We start from the raw sequence: 26,222 nt of genomic DNA, 5'->3' as shown, positions 1-26,222 counted from the left end.
AAGTTACTTTATATATTAGAGAGACCAACAGAGTCTGAAATGTTTTTAATATTTTCATCACCATGGTTTGGTTCAAACTCATTGTTTAATGACATGTTGGCAGGGAATTTAGATGCATACAGGTTATGTGTAGTATGGAGCATTCTTAGCACAGCCAGCACTCAGTTCAAGCTTTATGCACCTGGACTACTTTGTCATAGAATTTTGATGTTCTACCATAAAAAGATCCAAAGTTCACTGGTCTACACCAAAAGTGAAAACGCTCAACTGTTGAGGGCAAATGTAAGCTCTACAAATCGCCAATGAGTAGCTGTGTGAATCTTATTCCAAGCATTCATGTTTAGGACATATTTACTGGGTGAAAAATAAATACACAGAGAACGACCACTAAAACATCAACAGAATTCCTTTATTTCGTGTTTCTTTGATTTTGATATTCTGCGATTACAAGCAGCCTGTTTGGGTTACAGAGTAGCAATGCAAAACAACAACAATGAATACCAGTAAATTGTAGCAAATGAATGAAACTAACATGGCTGTGTCTTTGAATGGCAATTGAACTCTAACCGTCTGTCCTTTGAGTTGATTTTACCAAATGATTCAAAATATATTAATGGAAAAACATGCTTCTTGGTTGATCATTATACCAGCTATGTATTATTAATCTTCAAAATTGTAGTAATGTAAAGTTCTAACAATGTTAACCATGGGAAGAGACAGACAATAATGCAAAGTAACAGCATGAGGATATGAACCAATCAGGAACCACTTCAATATTACAGATCCACGGTTTTAACCAATCAGGAAACAGTTCAATATCCAATCAGCAATTCCATCTCACACTGGTCGATGACACAGTACTTCCATATCACACAGGTCGATGACACAGTACATGTAGTAAATGAACCTTGTTTCTGTCTGACTGGTTGATACTTCAGTACTCAGAATGCAATAGTGATAATATTTTTTCAAGTAACCAAATTGTTGTCATCAATCATTTGATAGATAATAATTTGTACCGGAAGGAGGTAGCAATTTCTAAAACAAAGTTTTGGGTAGACTTATTTGAGAGCCATCTCAAATATCTGCAGGAAGTACAGAATCTGGTTGCATCTGTATTGCCTGATAATAATAGAAATCTACAGGTCATTTTGCTGACAATTCAGGACTGCCTGAGCTTCCAATATTTACTTTGAAAAGCAATTTTCTAGCATGTACAAACATGTTTTCCCGGTTAATGTGCATTAGATTGTTGGTTGCCTACCAAATTTTATCTTTTCACTTGCCATTTCTGAAATGGTAAAGAACAGGTGGTTTTGCCCAGTGAAATTCAGGTGTTAAAATAAGAAAGAATTGAGAGTAATTTCACAGACTGAGAGAGGGGAATCCAGAGTTCAATTGCCTGATTGATATGCATGTACAGGAATGATCATGTCTTTGAATTGCTTTTGTGTGTGTTTAACCCTCTCAGCACCATGGTTTGACCAAATCCTATTGTTTTCTGTGGTAAAGTTGGATCTCTGTACTGAGAAACACAGTGAAAGGGTTAAAGACACTGTCAGTAAATACTGTACATTAACGATGGAAAATACATGGCTAATGATGGCCCTTGGAATAATATCTTGGTTGTCCTGGTGACAAAAACGATGCCTTCTTCTAGAAGGAATACCCCTGATGGAATGCATAAATTTGCATAAATTAATGCAAAATACCTGCCAGGCATTATGGATATGTTAAGTAAATTTTATTAGAATTAATTCAATCACTACCTTTCTGCATATACTCTTACAAACTGCTATCCAAGTCAAACTACAAAAGAAAGTGTATCAAACATAAAAGTAGCAATTTCATCATGAATGATATAACTCAGTTTGTCACCATCTACCGTAATATGGTTGGCATAAGAGAGCAAATCGTCTCTTCACTAAAGCTCATGCCTAACTGACCAAATTCAATAACTATTTCTTATATTTAATTTTTCTATATATGAAAGTGAAATTCACCTTTATCCACAGTCCAAACTTTGCATACATCCCTGTATATCAATGTGCAACCACACAGTTGGAAACAAACAGCGGGATTAGACCAGAAAGAAGATGAGTTATGTTTAGTTATTTACCATAATTCATTCCCTATTGGTCACTTTTGTGACATGTGACCTGACTTGACCAATCAGAGTTTGATTAACATAGACCTAAGTTAACGCTTCGATAATACCTTAAATTTACAGAGTCAGGAATTTTTCAAATATCTTCATTAAATCTAACCTTGCCATTCTACCTAGTGATATTACAGCAATTTAAAGTATCGAAATGATGACAAATGAATGACACTTATTTAGTGTATTCTACCAACTGGATGACCAAACTATCTAAACTAACGACCTAAGTTTTTGTGTGAAACTCTGAATGTCAAATATTCATAGCAGTATTGAAAACAAAACCAACTCCTTCACTGACATTTAGAACTATCCCTGAACTACTTTTCCCATGGTTTCAGCTATGATAATGACAGAGTCCGTGTCATTTCACTGTTCTATCAAATGACCTTTCTAGTCGAGGTCATTGACAGATGGTCCCTCACTTCCATCTGGTGGATTATCATCCTTTTTGAAACCTCCCGGACTGCCACCAGGGGGCGCTCCACCAGCTCCACCTGCGAACTTGGCCTGCATTTTGGCAACAAGATTCATTACTTTGGGATTTGAAGTATATTTCATCATGTTGGCTGGGTTTTGGTTGATCTCCTGGAATGCTTGTAAAACTTCTGGATCCTGGGAAAATATTTGGAGAGGGGATAAGTTGAAAGATACAAAATTTAAATACTACAACCAAAGAAATAAACAAAGAAGTAACAAAGTAGTACATTATACAGGTGATGTTCTGATGCAATAGTTTACAAGTTGCTGAGACTTTTGACAATTTTTGTTACTATTTTTGTTTTATATGTCAACAACAGTTTCTTGTTCTACACCTGGAAGCATATTGACATACACAGTATTCAGCTTGTCAACTCAGTACAGACTTAGACTGTATTGTTATTGTTGACAAGTGAATTTTAGTCTTGACAACAATTCAGATGTAAATGATACAAGTGTACCTTAAACATAGATATGCTGTGTTGACAACCTGAATAGTGGGTCTATCAACATGCTTTTTGGGGAGTAGATTAAGGAATTGCAGCTGATATTCAAAACAAAAATAGTGAAAAAATCACCAAAAGTTACAGCTACTGTCCCTTTACATTCAACATTTTGTTCTTTTATAACATTGATGATAGCCATAATGTCTATCTTACCAAATTTTGGGTGTATGCAAGTTTGACAAATGTACACAGCACTGTAAACAACCAATGTTATCTCTGTTTTTGGAGGAAATACTCATCAAACAACAAACACACAAAAACATCCCATAATAAATTCTATAGGGCATGCTATGTCTTTCCCTAGTTTTAACCAATTTGACATGATTTGTTAAACCCTCCTAATTAAAAATAAATAATTTTTTTTACTACATTGCAGCAACACTCATATAAGATGGTACAGCAAGTTAATTGAATTGTATTCAGTGTTGTGTGTTCCAATGGGTGACAAACATGGAATGCATTAACGCTCAACGTCCAACACCCAAGGTATCCTCATCCTCCAGTATGTAGATTTATTTGACCTGATTGTACTCAAACAGTAAAGTGATCAAAATAGTGCAAAAGTTCAGCTGATGGACCTTTACGTAGAATATACTTTGATACTATCTACTATATACTCACTTGCATTGCCGCCATTATCTCTGGATCAGACATGATACCGCTGATATCCGGCATACCACCGGCACCACCTGGGAAGCCACCCATGCCGCCAGGAGCAGCACCTGGAAAACCACCAGGGAAACCACCGGGAAAACCACCACCGCCTCCAGGGAAACTACTGGCTTCCTCAGCTTCCTGAAATTGAATACAATGCAGAAATTAAAGATATCGTAAAATACCGGCTATTACACTTCCCACAATATCCTTGGAACATCAGTTTTGTATTTAGATTGAAAAACAGACCTTCTACAATGCAATGTTCAACATCTGGTCTTCAGAGATAAGCTGGGCTCAAAATAAATTTGTATTGGACAGCTATTGGACAGCTCATAAATTAAATTCACCTGTACAAAGCAGAAAAGAACCAATCCTAAAATAATACTCTGTGTGATCTTGGATATTCAGATGTGCTAGCCGACTTGGTAAATACAACTCCAGTGATCAACCTTCGTCAAAATAATTCTGAAATGTTCATATGTGTAATTGAGAAACTCATACTGATTCATACTGATCACAGAATGAAAATGTCAACCTGTTCTCTTGTACACATACTTTTCCAAACTACCTCTCCAAAACTGTCCAAGACTTGTCCGACGTCATATCAACTATTGGCTGCGAAAAAGTGACATGCATTGCTTCATGGCTACATCCATTATTCAAGTTGATAATTTATAGTTTTTAATTATCTTGAAATCAGTTATAGTGTTAAGATACAAAAACTATGAACATTTCAGCTGAATTCAGTTAAATTATTTACTGCATAATCTTGAGTAAAACTGATAAAAAAAAGAATTAAATTTACAAAGAATAAAGTGTAATGCATAAAACATACTATGTAATATTGGAAAATAGTTTTATCATTTTCATGTTAACAATAAAATCAAATAAAATGTTGGAATAGAATGTGATTCAAACCTGCATTGTGAATTGATAAAATATTCAACTCACCCTTCTTGCTTTTTCTTGGGCTTCCTTTGCCTTACGAACCCTTTCTGCTCTTTCTTTTGCCATTTTTTCTTCCTTCTTCCTTTCCTGTTTTCTTTTATGTTGAACAAGTGCCTGTGCCTGCAATAGAAAACAAAGACGCAAATCACACACTACTAGTAACTCAACAGGCTTGTTACTTCAACTTGTCATATACACAGATTCATGATTATATATCGTGGTAAACGTACAGACATTGGTGAGATAATTTACTTATGAGCAGTACAAAACTAATAAAAACCAGTCATTTTATAAAATCTTCAACATTATGAAAATGCATGACTCGGAACAGGTGTTTCGATAAAAAAGAGCACTCTAAAGGGCCATATATAAAGAGCGGTAACCTAAGGGGTCTATTAAACAACATGGCTTCCCGAAACCATACATGCAGCCGAAGCTGGGTCATACTGTTGTCCGTGTTGTTGAGTTTATTCATATGCACAGTCGAGGGTAGGTTTCCAGCTCCAACTTTCACTGAATATTGGTTTTGTGATATCAGATTTCGATTTTTGTGCAGCGATCACAGTTCAAGTCCAGCAGCCTAGCCAGCCGGCACATGCATACATGAGGCACTGGCAGTAACCACATTCATAATATCTTACGTGTGGAAATCATTGATTCTACGGGTACACAGGTTCACAGTGAATTGCGATCACATCGAAAGTGAAAGAGTAATTTGCCTTTTAGTACCGATTATCAGCGGCTTGCAATTCATAGTGCGGTTACGTACCAAAGTGAAAGACAAAGTTATTATGTAGACGATAGATCACGATGTGTCAGTCTACGGTCACCTTCGAGTTCAGATGCATCAAAAAAGCGGAAATTGTTACAAAAAAAGGTCGGGCGAGAAATGCAAGAGTCGAGTTCTTGAGTGACATTACTGTTTCATTCGAGAAGTTTCCAGGGTAATCATAAATGTTGATACGGTGTGTGAATTTTTTCATGTGAAATATTTTCCTTTCTCATAACTTTTGTAAGTCAATAAATAAAGTTCATGTATGCTAATCGCGGCAGTTTTAATGCTTGATCTAATGCATATTCTTCAAACTCACATTCATAAATATTCTTTTATACGTATTCACAATAGAAAGGAAGTTGCTCTTATTTTTCCATCTATGTACATGATTTTTTAATATCATGCAACAATTGAGTCATTTTATAGTTTCAGACTTTGTATTCATTTTTTCCTGTTGCTTGACACTCGCATGCCACAATTTATTTATACTATACAGTTCATGGTTTTGGATTTTTTTGTTTTATCAGAGGAGATTTGATGAGTTTAGAAGAATAATTTTGGCCAAACAGCTCTGTAATAAATACTTTTTATTGCAGAAACATTTGAATTCAAAATACAGTATGGTGGCCAGGGTTATGCTGTGGCCAGGGTTATGGTAGGGTTTTCATAGAAAACTATCTGAGCAATGCAGTGGACATTGTTACACTGCACTGAGGCTTATGCAGACTTCAATTACATGCTGGTTCATGACCTTACAATGATCAGTCTCTCTGCACGTTCTGTTCTAGTTTGATTTTAATGAACGATAGCAGCCAAGCTAATCACATTCTAATCCAGCACTCTGATACTAAGTAATAGTACATCAAAGATTTATCATTACTACCAACCCGTAAATTTTTTCATAAATTTGTGTAAGGCATTGAAAATTTCTGTATGAAAAACAGCTTTTTGAACCAAAACCTTTAAAAATGGGAAATTAGGACCTCTGCATGACTTCTTTATGGTCTAATTGAATAGGTAAACTTTGTTTGGAAACGGGTTTCGATAACAAAGAAAATTAACACGTGTTAAGATGTATCTGAAGTCAAATAGCACATCATCTGACAGTGAGTAGAGGTTATTCAGGCAAATATTTGTGATAATGATATTTCTTGATACTTGAAGGTCAAAGGAAATAAATCGGTGTAAATCACAACTGATTGGAATTGGATAGAATCAAGCAAAATAATACTTGCTGCATTTAGAGACCATTTTATCAAATATAAAGTGATTTTGTAAACAGTTGCAGTATGTTGTGTAATCTCTTGTACAGACGATGGCTAGACATAATACTATAATGGTTATGCAATATTTTCATTACAAAGAATGGAAATACCAAAACACCTAACACTCATATTTACTGATAAATGGATGTGGCAGAGTGACGATAAGGCTTCTGCAAACAAAAGCCTAACTTGCTGTTTGGTTTTGTGATAACAATGTCCGTGATCCATGATTTATTTCGTTTTTTCATCACCAATATCAGGGAATGACAACAACAGTGAGAAAAGGCAGAGAGAGCACATTGCTAAAACACTTTTACTGGATGAAGAGGACTCAGAGCAAGATCTGACACAACTCCATGAAGTGCTAGAAAAACTAAAACAGATTTACAAACAAGATGTACAACCAATGGAGGAAGCTTACAAGTATACAGAGCTTGGATATCAAACCATATCTGGTATTGGTCCAGTATTTTGCTGTTACTGTTGATGTTTGTGAAAAACTAATTGTAGTACAGCTGTAGAATATTTTGTAATCAATGTATGACAAGGTTTATATTATTCCTTTGCACATAGGTCATTATGGTATTGTAATAAATGTGATTTGACCTAAACTTTTGTCGTATAGTGACATTGCAAATCATTTGAAATATTACCAGATCACCCTTGATTAACTATTGCCTAGAACTTCTAAAGAATATTGGTTAACTGTAACTACTGGCCTATGTACCGTAGATGCAGAACAAAGCTAGCAAAGCATGACATCAGACTAAGGTAATTTATAAATCAGACCAACTGAAACTAGAATAATTATATGACTTATTGATGTCTTTTGAAAAGATGGTAAAAATTGCAGTTATGATGGTGCACAAATTAAATACTGTACCATATAGAATTCACATGGCAACTATTTGTCTATACGGTATTAAATTAAATTGGAAAGGCATGAAAAGAAACATTCTTATTTATAAATTGTGCTGGGAAACCTGCAAGAGGAAAAACTTAACAAGATCGGTGCAAATTTCAGCCAATAGAGAGAGAGAGAGGGTGTGTGTGTATGTGAAGCTATAGTCCAATTTATATCTTTTAATTACATTGCTGAATCCACTGTTTGTGAAGTCACATAGCTGATGGCATTGCATGTCAGAATATTTGCAAAGTCAGAAATAGATTGAGTTGATGAGTGACTATATCATGGTATGCCCGGCAGTTCAACTGTCATCTGATGAGAATGGTCTGGCCTTTATCCCTCTCAAAATATGTCCTATCATTTGATCTTTTCTACATGTTCATCAAATATCCATAAATTTGTTTTGAAAATATATCACTGAATTGACCACAAAACATGTTGCATGCGGTCCTGTTGACTATAAACTCGACCAAGAGAATTACGGTGCAACATGGTTCTTCACTTTTCATTTAAAGAAATATTCATTTCTTCCAAGAGAAAAATTTAAATCACAGTGATATCTATGTATGGTTTTGACCGTATAAAATTAACTCCATATTCATCTTGTAGTTATTTTGGTGGTGTGTGTTTTATCTCTGAGAAATGTGATCTTGCCATCAGCAGTGTCATCAATGTTATTGTAGATTTCCATCTCATACTGAGTTACAACACACACTGTGATATCTCCTCTATTTCCCCATGGTTAATGATGTATGCTGAACTATCACCTGACACTGGTTTGCCGTTTATGGATTCTTGTTGCTTGCTCTGTTGCCATATTGAACTTCAGGTTAACTCCTATTTACCACAATTTTATTCACAGTTTACAAGATTTTAACAGATTCAAAATAAATATCTAAATAAAATTAGCAAAAATTTTGTGTTAATATATCTGACTAAATGTCAACAAATTCTATGTTCAGGATCTTGGCAACGTACACATTCAAGTCATTTACTTGTTGTCCATTTTTCAATCATTAACTAGCATTATCATGACAAAAGGACTCTTTATGGTCACATTATAATCTTCCTTCAAGTCATTTCAAGACTGAGACACAATTTTCATTTCAAATATGTTTGATGTAGTATCTCGTAGCAACTCCACTGAGCATGTACCTAATTGTTACAGAAAACACCAGGGATAAAATGAACTAGAAAATTTTGCTAACATGCATCCTGAATCAAAACAGAAAAGATTTTGGGACACTTTACTTGTGCCTAACTGGCCCTTGAGGCTAATTGGTAAATTGTTTTTAATAGGTCATTTTTCAGCTACTTTGAATTTTGTGACATTTTAGCGAGTGTTTGCAGTTTACAAATGTCTGACTATGCTTTGAATCCCTAGGAGTAGGAAATTGACCAAAAATTACACTAAAAATTACACTTTTATGTCCCTTTTGCTCTTATCAAATCACAGGATTATATAAAACTGATGTAATAATTTGTTCAGAGTCATCACTACTGAATATGAAACTAGATGTACTACATTTTATTCACAGATGGAGAAATCACCGGCAAACCTATGGTTTTATTCCTTGGACCATGGAGTACTGGTAAAAGTACCATGGTTAATTATCTAGTTGGCATGGAAGATACAGCTGATAGTTTACATACAGGTAATAAAAATCTAAGTGTGGAAATCAATTTTCATAGAAACTGGGTCATACAGAACTGCAATTTATGCTAACCACAGACTAAAACTATACATTTAATGTTGTGTGCACATTACATTGTGGTTAAAAGGTTTGCATTATTCTTCCCTTGGCTTTCAAAGGTAACTTTATTTTCATTTCATCACAAAATCCACAAATCCAGTTCAGTCACCGGGCAGTAATTGCTACAAACCAAGCAAAGTCTGTCGCCAGTTTTTAACACACACAGCCAATGTGATCAACTTACACTAGTGCTTAACTCATTCCACTGTTCATATGTTTTGTGTGATGTGGCAGTGTGTGCAAAACAGAAAACATACGGTTAAATGTGTATGTTTCCATTAGGGCTTCCAATAACATCAAAACAGGATGCATTTCAGAATGCAACCGGCAATTTTAAGAAGAACACAACAGCAGGGCTACACCATGTCACAGGCACATTGTTCATCACTTTAACTACCTTTAGACTGTGCTTTAACTTACAGCAACATGTTCAAACAGCTGTTAATAATATATGTTTCTAAAATTAGCTTTGACCTGAAGATCATACATTTTATGTGAATATTCATACAGTTATTATCTGATCAAATGCTGTTAAATGACACATAGTGGTCAAAATAAATGAAACGTATAAATGTATTTCTACTGCTCAAGTATGAACTACGATCTGGCATTACTTAAAAAATTTGTTGATTTACTGTTCATTGTAAATCATGTCTAATGTTTCATTGTTATAGATTATAAGTGAATTGTGATGTTTATAGATCATTCTGATATTTTGTTCTGGCTATCATAAATATCTTTAAACTAATGCTAATTTATCTAACATCTTGCACATCCATGCTTGTCATTGTCACTTTTTATAGCTTTCACTAAAATGTCTGTCAATATTATTTGTTTAACTTATTGTCTTTGTAGGCGCTGAACCAACCACATCAGACTTCACTGTCATCATGCATGGCAACAGAACAAGATCAGTTGAAGGAATCGTCCTGACTGCAGACGGTGCAAGATCTTTTGCTGCTTTGGCAAGCTTTGGAAAGGGATTCCTGGAAAGATTCCTGGGCCATGAATATCCACGGAAGCTGCTGGAGAAAATCACCATCATTGACACTCCAGGAATAATTGAAAACCGGAAACAGCAGGAAAGAGGATATCCATTCAACGAGGTGTGCCAGTGGTTCATCGATAGAGCTGATTTGATTTTTGTCGTCTTTGATCCTACCAAACTAGATGTTGGCACAGAACTTGAATCTGTCTTCAAGATGCTGAAAGGACGTGAATCTCAAATCCGCATCATCTTGAACAAAGCCGACAGCATCCAGCCACAGGAACTGATGCGCGTCTACGGAGCGTTGTTCTGGAGTCTGGCACCTCTCATCAATGTTACAGAACCACCTCGTGTCTACACTGGATCATTCTGGTCCAATCCGTTCAAACCAAACACATATGCTGAACTCTTCCAACAGGAAGAAATCTCCCTCTTGCGAGATCTCCGGGATGTCATAGAAAACCGGCTGCAGAACAAGATTGCCTATATACGACAACATGCAATTTCAGTTCGCATTCATGCATTGCTCGTAGATAGATTTGTACTTACCTTTAATCAAAGGAAACCTAATGCACTGTTCGGGGACCCAGAAGACGTTGCAAGGGACATTATAGAATACCCTAACAAATATTACATATTCAAAGCTGTGGCATCAAAAGCCAATGTCAGCAAATATGATCTACCAGATCCAGAAGATTACAAGGAGTTTTTCAGTATAAATGCCATCAACTCATTTCAACCGATAGACCAACAATGTAGCTATTTCTCAGGCTGTCTGATGGACCATCTTGAAAGTGCCATCTCGGATAAACTTCCAAGACTGCTCAATGAGCTTCAAAGAGGTGAAAACAACGCCACAGAGACATGTACAGCTGATGGACAATGCTCAGAGGTACAGACAGAGACAAATAAATATGCGGAACCATGACAACATACATCTTGAACAACACAAAACATTATCAAGAATATCTGAATGATGAAATCACCACAGTGTCTGACAGCTTGGGAATATTCTACCCGGATCATCATGAAAACACCACTTATCAGCATTATCGAGTTTTAATTGTTGGTGCACATGTTTGTTTGATATTTCCATTATTAATGCTGTCTGGTAGTCACCATGTAATAGATTGAACTAAATCACTGTTTTTAATGGCAGTTGCTAATAGCAACTATAATATAACACACTGTATAACTCAGTTTTTTAATGGCAGTTGCTAATAGCAACTCTAATATAACATACTGTATATGGATCCTTTGACGTAATGATGTTCGGCAAAATTGGAAGGGACCATCCATTGTCAGTAAGTAGGCCTCAATTCTGGAAGTCATTATTGTCAAAGAAACATGCAATTTTCTCAAAGAAAGTAAATAATTACTGCATGACTATGTTGATTATAAAAAATACTCTGCACAAAGATATTTATTCCTACTGGGTGTAACCCAACCATGTCAAATTCAAAGCTTTCAATTATTTGCATATTTTTATGTCATGTGAGTGGCATAATTACTTTTACAATACTGAAATGAATTACAAGCCAGAGAGATTTTATGATCAGTTCTTTCTCAATTTTAATAGACAGGCACTACTGGTATTACCAGGTTTTAGAAATTTGATTTTATCATTTATATGAACCAGTACCTGACAGAGATGGGTATTTTTTCCTCAGTTTTAGCATATAATGACATTACCTGGCAAGTGATATTTTAGCCTCTTTGTTTTTAAAACGTTCTGGCTCTTTTCTTTATCCAAATGATTCAAGACTTATAAGTCTGACAATTAGTATCTTGAGAGGTGGCAGGCTGACCTGTTAGGTTTCTAAACTAGACTACCTGAGATGTGTTCCATACAGGATACAGTATGTCTGCCCTGTAACTCACACTCTTTCAGTCAGAGTAGAGATTTCTAGAAATTTCTTTGTGCAAGCCAAATTCCTGTTATTTATATTCAGAGAGAATAGTACTGAGTTATTGGCCCGTCAATTTAGCTTAGACGGCACATTATTCAGGGCAGATGCACACATGGTAATCTTTCATTTTTAATCTATAATGAATTTCTTGGATTTGGTCTCATCAAAGAGAGACTTTTCACGGGATACATGATGTAACTGTTCAGTGATACCTAGAAATACCATGACTCAAAAAATACTAAAAAAAATGAACAAAAATTTTAAAATGACAAATATTCTTAAATAATCAAATCAAATTGAAGATTTATACAAACATGTATTCAGCTAAAAAGAGGAAATGCATGTACTTTCCAAAAGTTTTCACTTCTACTGAAAAAGAAATTATTAACATCAGGAAATTTTTTCTGCCATCTGCTTATTTTGAATTACTGACTCACTGACATAGTACATTGACTACACAGTGTGCATACCTAGATAAATTGTACAGCACAATTAAATATTTGATAGCAATGAATAGTGGGTCAGACTTTATCCTAAATATATGTCTCGTCATAATTGTCAGTTTCACATGTTGCAGTATCGGTAGAACTATGAACAAATGTTTTAGTGTTGGAAAATGTTGTTTTAATGAAGAAATTGACAGATTTTTGATAAATTGTCATTAGATTGTTTGGAATGTTAAACTTGAATATTTTATTCTGGTATGCATACACGTATCGACCAAAGTCTTTCAAACAAATTGAAATAAATTTTGAATTTTCATTTCAGTACAGTAAGAAATACAGTACTTGTTTATTGTTACATTTGCATTTACTGAAAGTAAATTTTTCCTCTTACTGGTTGCATCATGGAATGTGCCTAGTATAGTGCTATGATGGGTTGTTCCATTTTGCTGACATAAGGGATGGACATAAGCAGGTGAAATGATATATGAGCATGGCATGCCTTACAGTACTACAAGTTGTACTGTGGTACATGGATTTTACATGTAATGGTATGAATTCTCCTTGGGCTGGGTGCTTTTATGTCTCCATGACTGCAGAATACCAGGAATATGTCTCTTAGTAGTGAATCCATAACACATGCAGTCTTGTATGTCTTTTATCACATATTTTCAATGCATCGTTTCATGCATTTGCCCACCAACTCTGGTAGTAACCATTAATATTTGAAAACATTTTTTGTTTTGTATTTTTCACTTCACCTCATGTTCATTTTTGCAGCAAAACTGTACTTATTTGTACTATGCAGTCAATAGATGTTGATAGAAGTAATTTGATTCCAGTACCCTGGACTCTCCAACAGAGAATAAAATAGATTACGTGACAAGGTACAGCTAGACACATACCGGTAATATACCGGTACTCAGCAAATGTTCATTTCTAGGTACTTTCACTTCAAATAAATGTGGACAAATATTAGTTTACCAATGATATAAATGTTTTAAATATTACAAGCCAGCCTTTCTTGAAATAGATAATTTTTAATGTGGTATGTAAATGTTTCAAGTACAGAATTATTGAGCTGTCTACATTATGCAAGCAGTTGAAATTTGATCTTTAATGTATGTGTGTGTGCTATTCATGTCAAAACTCTCAGTCTTTGGCAAGTTATTTTAGAAATACATAATGTCACAGGCGCTCCTTAGCTGGGTAGTCTGCTAAGTAGATCGATTTTCGGATCGATCTATTGATCCCGTAGTCGATATGCCCGCCACTGCAACCTAAATACTCACAAGGTGTGCAACACAATCACTCAAAAAACACACCACCCGATTTGTCAACTGGCCGTGCGCTCGCACAAAACATTCAGAACTACACTCCCATATACCTAGTTGGATCTCAAATTTAACCATCTCCTCAAAAATCACGCCGATGAATGTGTTACTCGCGTCATCTTGAAGAAATCGGCCGTGTTTTGAGACCAAGCGCGGTGAAATGCGGCCTGCAGAACGATTCTACCATATGACGTCATTTTTTCCACTGCTGATTGGTTCAACTATACTTAACCAGTGACGTCTTGCCATGACCTTTGTTTTGGCCGTTGATTAGCCAATCAGTAGTGGAATAAATTACATCATATGGTAGAATCGTTCTGCAGGCCACATTTCACTACGCTTGGTCTCAAAACAGGGCCGATTTCTTCAAGATGACGCGAGTAACACATTCATCGGCGTGATTTTTGAGGAGATGGTTAAATTTGAGATCCAACTAGGTATATGGGAGTGTAGTTCTGAATGTTTTGTGCGAGCGCACGGCCAGTTGACAAATCGGGTGGTGTGTTTTTTGAGTGATTGTGTTGCACACCTTGTGAGTATTTAGGTTGCAGTGGCGGGCATATTGACTACGGGATCAATAGATCGATCCGAAAATCGATCTACTTAGCAGACTACCCAGCTAAGGAGCTCCTGTGCATAATGTGTCTTAGCATGGTAAAGTTTTCAAATATGTCACTGTTCTCAAGTATGAAGTTAGTATGGCCTGTACTGTCTGTTTCGTGTCTGTATTTTCTGTACATTAAATGACCAGTCATTGGTAACTTTTAAATTCACATCTTTGTGTTTGACCAAATGATAACAATATTGATCATTATTATGCAGTCTACAATGGACCATATCATATGATATTGAAATGTCAGTGTGTAGAAATTCTGCATAAATGATTCCTCAGCTGGCCACTTTTGCTGGTGTATCTGTGGTTTATGCTCTTATGTTACATCACTTTCCCAAGCAACCATCAACCCTTTTCCTGCCAAGTCCATATTTCACCAGCAGGTCAAGATGGTTAAAATTAATGAAACACAACGTATTCCATATGATGTATTTTAACATAATACTGTACATTTGAAGGCTGTTGAAAACATAATACTGTAAAGTTGATTTTTTTTGGACAAAAGATGCCATAACATACCAAGCCAAGTGGGTGAAAATACGTCATGTTTTGGCTCAATACCGCTTTTTACTGACTTGGCTGATGGGGAAGTGATACAGTTATTACTGTCTGGCAGGAAAAGGGTGAATAACTAAAAACAGAAAGTCAAAACATTTCTACATTTTCTATAAACTGGTGTGTAGGTCTATTACATCAGGTCACTAGTTATACAGGCATGCATGTCATTCAATGCAGTTCTTTTCTGGACATATCAATTTCCCCTTTGGAGTAATTTTATTCGAACTGACTCCATGGGAATTTTCATACCTTTGATGCCGCTGAAGGTTTTTGTACATGCATGGCTGTGTGTGGTGTAAAGATTTGCTTGGAAATGAGAATTCATGTATTTCTTGTGCAATAGTGAAATAAATGACTAAAATTTCATGCAAAGTGTCTGCTGCGTTTGTTCTACTTATATCAGTCACTCTTTCCAATACCTGATCCAAACTTTGTTATCAGACAAATCCCATCATGGATATATGCAGAGCATTGTAAGGACAAGCTGCTCTCAGAATTACACTCACACTCTGTATTTTCACGATGATCTGTGCATGGTGAAGTAAAGAATACAAAATGACTTGCATCTTGGAAGAGCTGAACCGATGACCAATGTTACAACATACCACATATCATGCTAATGTCTAATTTTTTGAAATATTTGGTATCCTTTATTGAGTGATAAGAACCGAATATCTGCATCACTGGTTAAAGAATTCAATGGTGCACTGCTGCATGGGTTTCAAATTTTTTGTTTTATTTTGACTTTTTAGAAAATTAAAATCTCTGTGCCCAGTCAACAGCCAAGCACTAAACACGAAGTTTCCAGATCTATGCATGTTGTGTGATCTTCAGTAAATGTTAATTAATCTCATCTGTCTGATTATTCTGTTTTTATCTGGGGGAATCATTATTGGATGAACATTTAGACAAACTAAAAAAGACAGCTGCACAATTATCAACATTTGTTGTTGTGATGTAAGAATTATACGACTCACTCAAATTTTTACAAGAGTTAACAGGTAAGCTTCTTGTGTGAACTCTTTGTAAAGTCTGTGGAGCAAATTAAATTTTTACTCTCTTGTATTTGTGAAAACCAAGAAATTTACCAGTAGTTTTCAAATAGAGTTGATACAATGGCAGGTAGGGCAGCCATTTTGAATATCAAGCTTCAATGAATTTGAGGTAATTTGTTTTTCTAATACCCACATTTGCACAAAGATTTCTGACTTTTATTATTGATTTCAAAAAGATGGTGTAATGATTCTTTGAGCAAGGTATGAGCAGAAGTTTAAAACTTTCAGATACAACTTACAATGACACATGACAGCAAAAGTACCAGTCTATACAATGTCATCTGGATTAATGGAGCCACAACTGATGGTTTTAAACACACCTATGTCATACAATGATCAATGACTTACCTGCAATTGGAAGAATGAAGGAGTGTCCTTCATCCAAACCTGCTCCAAACTATACACACACAAAGTTTGGAGTTTCAATAATGATAAATTTTTGACATTTTCATTTAAATTCAAATTCTTGAATCAATGTTGAGTGAGGAAATAAAAAGAGTAAAACCCCAAAAACCCCAACTGAAGAATGTAACTTGGATTCTCACCCTTGGTTGTACTTCTTTCAGCATTGCATTAGCATCTTCATCATAATCTAGATGACATGCTTCCTGCAAATCTTTGGCTGCTGCTTCCCAATGTCCTAACAGTCTGAAATACATGTAAATTGTGTAACAAGAAATGTTAGTGAACAACACAAAGAACAGACAGAGCTCCAATGACTGGAACATACAGTGTTCAGATTTGCTTTGAAGTTTCATTGAAAACTATGAATCCCTCCATTGTAAAAATTAACTTATGGTTCATAATACCCTCAGTAAGTCATTATTCTGGCTTGTGATTCAGCTATTAAAAGTTAAATTGTTGGTTTGTGTTGAAAGTATTTTTTGGTAACACTATGGACTTCAGATATAGCACAATGGATACGCTGACTTGGAAGGCTTTGTCTGATTGGCAGATTGTAATTATTCACAGGAATTTCAGGAGTTAAAATCCAAGGCTATCGAGAGGCTGATTTGCTGTTTTGAAATGATTCATCAATGTCAATGATATTCAGCCAACAATACACTACAAGCTTCCAAGACGCTGCACAGTACGTGGTTTATCCCATGATGCAACTCGATTTGTACACACAGAGATCACCATTCTATCACCGAGGGCGCCATTATAAATATGACTAAAGCTGTCCCAAAATAGCCCCCAGCTGGATATTGAGGTCGAACGCGTACGCATGACTTTTATCCTCGTTCGCAGTTACGTCAATGTGATAGCCCGAAAGACGTACATTTTCAGTGTTTTTTCCGGATCTTTATAGCATTTTTCTATCCAAAGATCCATATCATAGAAAATTGTCGTTAAGTTTTCATTTTTTTGTCATTTTGGGGTTATTTTTAGTTATCTCTTCTCTGTTTTTTTATCAGTGATGCCTGGAAGAGTGCATACGCCATTGCCATGCTTGCTCCGAGTAAAAGTATGTTCTCAGATTTTTATTTGACCGATATTTGGAAATTTCAGCGCAATTATTTAGTGAAAATAAGATTTTTAACGGAATTTTGGCTATTTCTCGATTACAAACGTGGATTTTGAGAAATGATCAACATTGGATTGTCGTGCAACTAGATACGATTCCAACGATATACTGCTTGCCTATGTTGACCCCAAAATCGAGGGAGGAGATAGTTTGAAAACGGACAGTCACATCGGAATGAAAAATGTACTTTGCCATGTTATAATTTTGCTTTTGTATGCACATGCACTGTACTCAGGCTTACGCTCGCTTGTGCCGGGATTAAATCGTAGGAGACACGGTGCTGAAACAAATACAAATGACATGGCTGTATCTGTGTATTGTGTACCGGTATGTAATTTCTCGATCGCACGAAATATGAATCAATGTTCATTTTTGAACGGTCCTTGAACTGTAGAGACTAGAACAGATAGGAACGTGGCTTTGCATTGCCAACTGTTGACAAAACCTTTTTGTTACGACGCGTTTATAGGGTTGCCGGTCTTCTGCCGCGGACCGGCTGATGTAAACAACACTGGCCGTACGTAAAACTACAAAGGCGCTACGCAGTACGCTATCAACATGTTCCTGCACGCTCACAGGATACTGAAGTGTTTACAGAACTTTCACGATCGCTTGTTGAAAATTGCGGTCTATTAAACGTTCACAACCGGCGTCAACAGCTTTGCTGGTTTGGAAGGGGTGTCGATTCAGTGCAGCTTGCGTTCGCCGAAATGTGTTTCTGTCACCGCGTAGCCGCAGAGCTGACAAGTAACTCGGTAATGCATGCTATCAATGTATCAGACATCGCCGCATTTGTGCTAAAAGTTCCATCCTTAAATCTACTGAAACCACAAAAACCGTGTCGTACATGTCTCTGGCCGATGATAAATACATATACGTGCGTACAAGAAAAACTTTCCACTGTCAGTTTAAATATTTTCGAGGCGATCGCAATCGCGCTGATGACTGTGGCTGCATGTACTCAACTATTGTATCGTGTTTCTATGGGTGCATACGCACAATGGGGATAACGCATGTGTAATGGACAGGCCGATCTCCGTGTGTACAAATCGCATTGCATCATGGGTACTTTCACGTACCGTGCGCTGCACAATGCCAGCAAAATTTTCTCTGTTGTTGGCATGCAATGACACATAATAAAACTTACTTACATTATGAGTTGGCAACATCAACCTAAAACTGATCATCTGGTAGTCATATTTCCTACATTAAGACTACCATCCATATAATCAGTTGTAGGTTTGTATTCAGCAAGTTCACAATTTGGTCAGGGATAATGTGTCGTAATTTGTTCAACATACACGTTTAGAATGACTGCTTGAACATTAGCACTTAATTTAATATAATGAGTTAAATGCTTTCAATTTGTTAAAATGATTTTTGTTTACCTGTGTGCCTTGCCTCTCCACTTGTACGGCTGAGCTGAGTCTGGGTTCAATTTAATGGCCTGGTTACAGTCTCTAATTGCAGCATTTGGTTTGTTCAAACGGACAAATAAACTGAAATAACAAAATTTATCAATGTAATAGATTCTACATATTGCAGTGTTAGCATAGTTATGAACCACAAACAAGCATGATTTCTTGACATCCACAATTAACAGTAAGTAAAATCTTTATAGACTGTAAACCACAGAATGTAGGACAATATTTCTGCAGACATTTTCACTTGCTCATACACCATTGAGAGCTATGTATTCTCTTATCTGCCAAATATCATTGATGTGATGAGTCCTGTCATGGTTAATTCATGAGTTGGTCAAACATAACGTGTATCTTTTCATATGAAATCTAGAAAGTTCACCGTATAAAAAACTGATCCAGAAAGTTCATTGTATAAAACTGATCCTACCTCATGGTGGCGCTGTACACTTACCTTGCTCTCTTAGCATAAAGTAGGGCAGAGTGTGGGTTCAGCAAAATTGCTTCTGTGAACAGTTTAATTCCTTCCTCTAAATTGCCTGCAACAGATATCAAGGACATGAAATGCTGTGAAGTTAATTACTGCTGAACTGAGAGAAAGGAGAATGCCCTGGTTATTGATTGGTAACTATGAATGAGCAATGAACAGATCAGAAACAGAGTGTTACATAGAACTATTTACCATCTGATGCCGCCTGCATGGCCTCACTTCGCTTGTCTTGAGCTTGCTCCATCATTTCCTCAGTAACCTTTTAAAATAAGACAGAGAAAATGAAGACAACAAAATTTCATCATGATGGCAAGTCAAACAGCATCCTTTTGAAAGTCATAACAATGATTATTAATCCTAGCCTGCATGTTAGACTGGAGCATTGTACATATCACCATGGTAACTATCATTGACCACTGTCTCCTGTTGACCATCGGCCAATCACATTCTCAGTGGCATTGTCTTAAATGTGAATAAATCAATGGAAATTTAATCTTTTTATTATTTGACTATGCAACCCAAGCAGCTATTTCTAATTCAAGGTGAGATGGAAGTAATTTTTATCACACAAATAAATGATATATGGTAGGCTGTTGTAGCTAGGGCTTACGACTACAGAACTTCTCTGTAGACGTATTTCAAAGGATTAGCACAAAATATCATAAAGTTTGAAGCCAAAGATATTTTTAACATTGAAATATTATTTGTACAAGTACTAACCTCTAAATCAGCATCACCCGTTGGCTGCATGGGGTTCATTGAATACTAAACTTCTAAATCAATATCACCCATTGGCTGGGGTTCATTGAATACTAACCTCTAAATCAGCATCACCCATTGGCTGGGGTTCATCTGTATCAGGCTCTATCACACCTTCCATGTCAATATCTGAAATATAATTAAGTCATTCGGTCAACCAGAGGTACTGCCTAATAAAAAGAAATCTGAGAAATCTGCATGGTTAAATTTTTTGCCAGTAAAATCATAAACCCTGAAATTATTTTTTTCAGGGTCTAGTGTAAAATGTGAGTAATTGGCATCACTTTATTGAAATTTAATAAGAACAGAGAACATTTGAAAGAACTGAAGAGACTGCGATTAATTTCTTTTCTTAAACTAATGAATGTCAGCAGTACACCGTAACTTAATCACTGATGATTTTAATGAAAGTATAATGATAATACTGGATTTTAAAGCATTTCTATGATACTAAGCAATGAATGGCCAGCAACCACACATACATCCAACTTTAGTTACATTATCTCATATCTGCTTTGTAAAATCAAAAAACCCAAATTTCATGGACATTATTTACATATTTCCTTTTGCGACCGGTTCTTAGAAATTTGAATCCATTGGCATTAAACGCTAATAGTCTAACAGCTGATATTGTACATGTTCCTCTGAATCTAAAAAAATTACAATCAAGATTTTGTGACATTGATAAAAGGGGGTACCAGTCAACTCACACCTTTTCCAACCCGCCCAGAACCAACTTGCCCGTTTCTAACTCGCCCGATACCAACTCGCCCGATTCCAACTCGCCCGATGCCAACTCGCCCGATACTATTTTGCAATTTTTATGAGTACCTGGTGCGTATAAAACCGTTTTATTTCTTAAAACAGCCTACAACAAATATTTCTAACATTGAGAACCACAGATGCGGGCTAGGGCTTGAAATATGTGCCAACACGGAAAAGTTTTTATTTGCAAATTTCACGTTTTACAAATATCTCTTGAACGAAAAACATTTGTTCGGTTTCTTTACGTATAGGGAAAGTTACTGCAGTTACTGGCTCATGTCTTTAGGAACAGCAGGACCGTCTTTCAAGAGTTACTGGCCCGGCATGAAAATAGCTGGCCTTGGGCCATCTGGTTTGCGTACATGGAATCTACAACTACATCTCAAACAACGGGCGAGTTGGCATCGGGCGAGTCGGAATTGGGCGAGTTGGTATCGGGCGAGTTGGAATCGGGCGAGTCGGAATTGGGCGAGTTGGTATCGGGCGAGTTGGTTCTGGGTGGGTTGGAAAAGGTGCGAGTTGTCTGTAATTCGATAAAAGGGAAAACTTTGGTTTTTCCAAAAAAAAATTTTCATACTTTATACTGTGTTGTACATGTTGAATACTTGAATACATGTTAAAATCATCTTGTAGCATGCCTAAATGTTTTTGGTAATCATTGTTACAATACATACCAACATCACTTTCTTCACTTTCTGGTTCTGGCTCTGGCTCTGGCTCTGGTTCTGGTTCAGGTTCAGGTTCTGGTTTAGATTCTTCCTTTGGTGGAGGTGCTGCTGCTTCAGGCTACAAACAAATAACACAGTGTTCTTTGTTGAGGGCAGTTCCTCCGTAAATTTTTCTGTGGTTGTAGGATTATGTAACTGCAGGGGTTCTCCCAGGTTCCCCATGGTTTAGCCTTATCAGATCAAGGGAGAAAAAGTATTATGGTAGTGCGGTTCCTACACCATATACCTATCCTAAACCTTTCCAAAATACTGATAACATAGTTTAGATGTCATAATGCCGTAGAACTGGAATGATGTATGTGAAATGTTTTACTATGATGATAGCATTGAAGAAAAACAATCGATATCACCTTGGTTAACTACCATATATGATTATATTTTAAGAATGCAGAAACATCCATTTCATATACATACATACAGACATTAACATATATACATACATACGCACACATACATGTTTTATATGTACTGGTGTGTGTCTTTTATATGTGTGTGTGTGTGTGTGTGTGTGTTTGTGTGTGTGTGTATGTATGTATGTATGTATGTACATACATAAAATATGTACCAGTACGCATAATATATATTATAGCCAACCCAAGCATGGGACTATGTATCCGAGCATTATAGGTGACAATATGCCCAACATACAGATGGCAAATGGTCTCCCGCCTAAAGGGTACATAGTCCCTTGTTTGGGCTATAATGTTTTTATTACATGTCTCTCTTACATAGTTTTCGATCCAAATATTTGGGTTTCTATACAAATGACAAATGTTGAAAAAATAGAAACAATTTTCATCATTAAACAGCGCATTGATATATTTAAATCACTGTTGCACGATTTATTGATTTTTTTTTCATAATTTTATAAAAATGGTATTTTGTATATAAAAGATGTAATTTTATAAATTTTAAATCAATAAGTTGTCAAGTTGAAATTAGTTCAGGTTGGTCAAATGATGACTATGTGACCTGTGATGTCATCAACATTCCTATGGACCATATAATTCATATATTATTAGGCATGTAATAAGACATAAACATCACATGAAACATAGGTGTTTGCATACAGTAAAGATGTTCCTTTACATTCATACAAATCACATTTAGGGTGAACAAATCAATGATGTATTTGGTGGTAGTTCAGGGACTTAATTAGTATTAATGCAATCCTGCATACTCACATCTAAGGCCTGCATAAACTGTTTATCATACAAGTGCAACAGCATTTACCATACAGGGAGCAATGGAATGGGAAGTTCTCTGGTCTCAGCAAAGATTTGTGTTGTCTGGCCTCACACCACTGAATTGTCTCGCGCATGCACCTTCACAGAATGAAAAAACACCCTGAAAACAACTACAGTACACCATACTGTACTGAGCAACCCAACTGTCATTCTCCTATCCTGTGAATTCATCAACACTTTAGAATACGTCAATAAAATGTCTAAAGAAATAAATCAATCATCACCTCTGCCCATGCTTCCTTTGGTTCTTCTGGAGCTGGAAGATTTGCCCCAAGGCTGAAATGATGAAAATATTCCACATAAAAATTTATTTCAATTTCTGAATTTTATCATTTGAAAAAAATGATCAAGAAGATATTAGATATGACAATGCAACCCACAATGTAAGTAAAACTTTCATTAAGTTTGCTACTCTGGTTGTCAAAATAAGTTGTTATTTTTTCCAATTGACTTGATCTGATCCCCATTATCTTCAAGATTGAAATATTACAGATAACTTCCTGATTATAAAACATAGATATATCACACAGTTTTCAATAACTAGCATTCACAGATCTCCAACAACAATATAGAATGGTAACTCTGGCATGCAATGCCTGATTAAAACATAGTACACTTGTCCTGGACCAACAGAATACAGTCACTGCATTATAATACTACGCTAGTCTTATTCTCTTAAAATGCCACTACTAAATTATAAATAATATTTGAGACAATAATTCAAATTCATGAATTAGAGGTGTTTTGATTGGCTAAAGGGCCAGAAGCTGAAACTTCTGACAATTTTTTTCCACTTATTTGGTTTTGCATGTCATTTGCAAGTTTTTACTCTACTTCCTAAAGGATGTTGTTAACACCAACTCTAGTATACCAATAAAATGCAATTTATTGTTTATATTTGAAGTCTAGTCTGGGCCAAAATTCACTTGGCAGTGAATTAATAATATATTAATGCAGTTTACACATTTACCCTACAGACTGAGTTGACAAGCTGAATACTATGTATCTCCACAACATTGCGTTGGGGAGTAGAATAAGAATATGTATTTGACGCACAAAACAAAAATAGTAGAAAAGCCGTCAAAAGTTACAGGGTAGGCCTGATGCCATTCTAATTTCTGAGACAAACACACTTGCTGTCCAAAAATTGATGTCAAATAACACTATCATCTATTGTCTGCTAATTTTTAATCAATGCCATGATGTTCAACAGTATCATAGATGGATGTCTCCCTTGTGATGCAGTGTACATATTATTACTTTGCAGACTGAGATGGGTGATGCATAAACACACCTACAAGGTGTTATGAATTCTCTTTTCAAGTGTTTGAACATCATAATGGTTCCTAAAAGAGCATATTATAAGTACGTATCAATGAGCTCTAAAGATGAATTTCAGCCTGGATTCAATTTAATTTAAGACAAGCTCATAACCTCCTCAATAAAAATTGGTTACACTGTGATCTCTGCGTTGATAAGTTAAATATCAAATCCTTTATCGTGCTGTCATGTACAGACATTATAAAAAATATTTCAGTACTGCAAGTACTGATAATGATATTCTGACAATTATAGAAAAGTTACTCTTTAGAACTTAATCATTTTCTTTCACTAGTACCATAGACAGTGCAGTAGAGCATGTAGAGGAGGGGGCTCTACCGTTTATGCTCTGAGTACATCGTGTACCCTGCAGTGCTTTGATCCGCTTTGTTTACATTTTTATATTTGATTGAAAGATAAGAAAGATACTATTCATAAATCATTCAGAGTTCATTTTGTCAATCGACGAATTCATCACTGTTCGTTCTTCGCAGTTTTGTTGTAGATTCCGATATATTACATACACACAGACGGTGTAGCGAGAGCACCGTGAAACCACGAACTACGGAGCGCGTGTACGCGTTCAGACCACGAAATGTGTCTGAGGTCATGTGAGGTTGAGTACAGACGAAACACGTGGTGACATGGCTTGGTACGATCAAGGACCCTGATTCAAAAATGCCAAGTAGCATTATATGTAAACCGTGGTTCATTGCGTTAAATTCGTACATTTTAGCAGTACACCACGAGGGGTAGCATTCACTACAGTACTTTCTCTTCCACTTTGAACTGGGGTTGCAACTCCCCGCAGTGTAGGACGTCAATGTAGCAAAAGATTCTTGGAATAAATAAACTTACCTCTCTAACCAGTCCCGGTAAAATTTTAATTCTGGAGCATTGAGAACCTTTGGGTTTGCCTTGCATAATGTTACAAACTGTTTTAAGAGCTCTATTTGAGATTTGTCCATGATAATGCCTTCGTTCGGTTACGTCCCACAACACAGGGCAGCTTGCATCTATTGAACGATCCAGAACATGAATTGCATGTAGACCTAGGGAAGGTCCATATAATATATGGGGGGGGGCAGCTCACAGCACCAACATTTCTCCCGCAACGTGCAGTCGCAAAGTATGTGTCATTGTTGGCGCTTCTCCGTGGGTCCTGAACTCGGTCTTTCATGAGACATGTTTGATGAAGATACCCGTATACATCGTGAACTGTCAACTAATTTGACATCAATTTAAAATTAAATCAAAAGAGTTGCCAAGTTATCTGAAATGCTCACATTTAGGGCAAATACTTTCCTGGAGGAAGTTGCTTTGTTAACAATCCAGATTCAAAATTTCCCCATCACTAAAGACGAACAGTATATCTTTGCTGCTTACTCGAATCCCTCTTTGATGTGGATGAGCCAAAACTTTTAATGAAGCAATGTAAACTTTATAGATGCATTATATTGCTCAGCTACTGAAATACTATTACAAATTTATTTATGATTTACACTTAAAACTATACTAATCTAATTTGTCCTTAGCAGTCTTTTCTTTCTTTAATCAGCTAAGATGCCCAATATACACGAGTAATTTTTTTAAATTCTCACTGGTGTATATCA

The 26,222-nt window shown here is 36.1% G+C and overlaps 2 protein-coding genes across 2 annotated transcripts; one reads left to right on the top strand and one right to left on the bottom strand.

The window, feature by feature from the left end:
- Nucleotides 1-388: 388 nt before the first annotated feature.
- LOC139130766 (hsc70-interacting protein-like) lies at nt 389-25,672 on the bottom strand. The gene is made up of 11 exons (XM_070696557.1): nt 25,468-25,672; nt 23,514-23,565; nt 21,989-22,100; nt 20,608-20,678; nt 19,983-20,049; nt 19,755-19,839; nt 19,268-19,378; nt 16,897-16,999; nt 4,753-4,869; nt 3,766-3,939; nt 389-2,773 (listed from the first exon to the last, which is right to left on the bottom strand). Exons 1-11 carry the CDS (start codon nt 25,575-25,577, stop codon nt 2,552-2,554), a joined length of 1,224 nt encoding a protein of 407 aa, XP_070552658.1. The 5' UTR covers nt 25,578-25,672; the 3' UTR covers nt 389-2,551.
- LOC139130765 (sarcalumenin-like) lies at nt 5,133-15,662 on the top strand. The gene is made up of 6 exons (XM_070696556.1): nt 5,133-5,238; nt 7,050-7,244; nt 9,235-9,351; nt 10,306-13,985; nt 14,776-15,076; nt 15,361-15,662. The coding sequence occupies exons 1-4, from the start codon at nt 5,154-5,156 to the stop codon at nt 11,364-11,366; spliced, it is 1,458 nt and encodes a 485-aa protein (XP_070552657.1). The 5' UTR covers nt 5,133-5,153; the 3' UTR covers nt 11,367-13,985; nt 14,776-15,076; nt 15,361-15,662.
- Nucleotides 25,673-26,222: the final 550 nt, after the last annotated feature.

The sequence above is a fragment of the Ptychodera flava genome, chromosome 4 (genome assembly GCF_041260155.1).
Source record: "Ptychodera flava strain L36383 chromosome 4, AS_Pfla_20210202, whole genome shotgun sequence".
In the NCBI taxonomy this organism is placed as follows: domain Eukaryota; kingdom Metazoa; phylum Hemichordata; class Enteropneusta; family Ptychoderidae; genus Ptychodera; species Ptychodera flava.
The sequence above is the reverse complement of the archived record's forward strand: the minus strand, read 5'-3'. Positions and strand labels throughout refer to the sequence as shown.

What these genes read in the sequence shown, in the direction of transcription:
- LOC139130765 (XM_070696556.1), top strand. Translation starts at nt 5,154, where the DNA reads ATGGCTTCCCGAAACCATACATGCAGCCGAAGCTGGGTCATACTGTTG. An exon ending in ATTCATATGCACAGTCGAGG is followed by an intron (nt 5,239 to 7,049) that starts GTAGGTTTCCAG and finishes CACCAATATCAG; the next exon opens with GGAATGACAACAACAGTGAG. An exon ending in AGCTGATAGTTTACATACAG is followed by an intron (nt 9,352 to 10,305) that starts GTAATAAAAATC and finishes TTGTCTTTGTAG; the next exon opens with GCGCTGAACCAACCACATCA.
- LOC139130766 (XM_070696557.1), bottom strand. Translation starts at nt 25,577, where the DNA reads ATGGACAAATCTCAAATAGAGCTCTTAAAACAGTTTGTAACATTATGC. An exon ending in TGGGTGATGCTGATTTAGAG is followed by an intron (nt 20,050 to 20,607) that starts GTTAGTATTCAA and finishes TTATTTTAAAAG; the next exon opens with GTTACTGAGGAAATGATGGA. An exon ending in CCCAAGAAAAAGCAAGAAGG is followed by an intron (nt 3,940 to 4,752) that starts GTGAGTTGAATA and finishes ATTCAATTTCAG; the next exon opens with GAAGCTGAGGAAGCCAGTAG.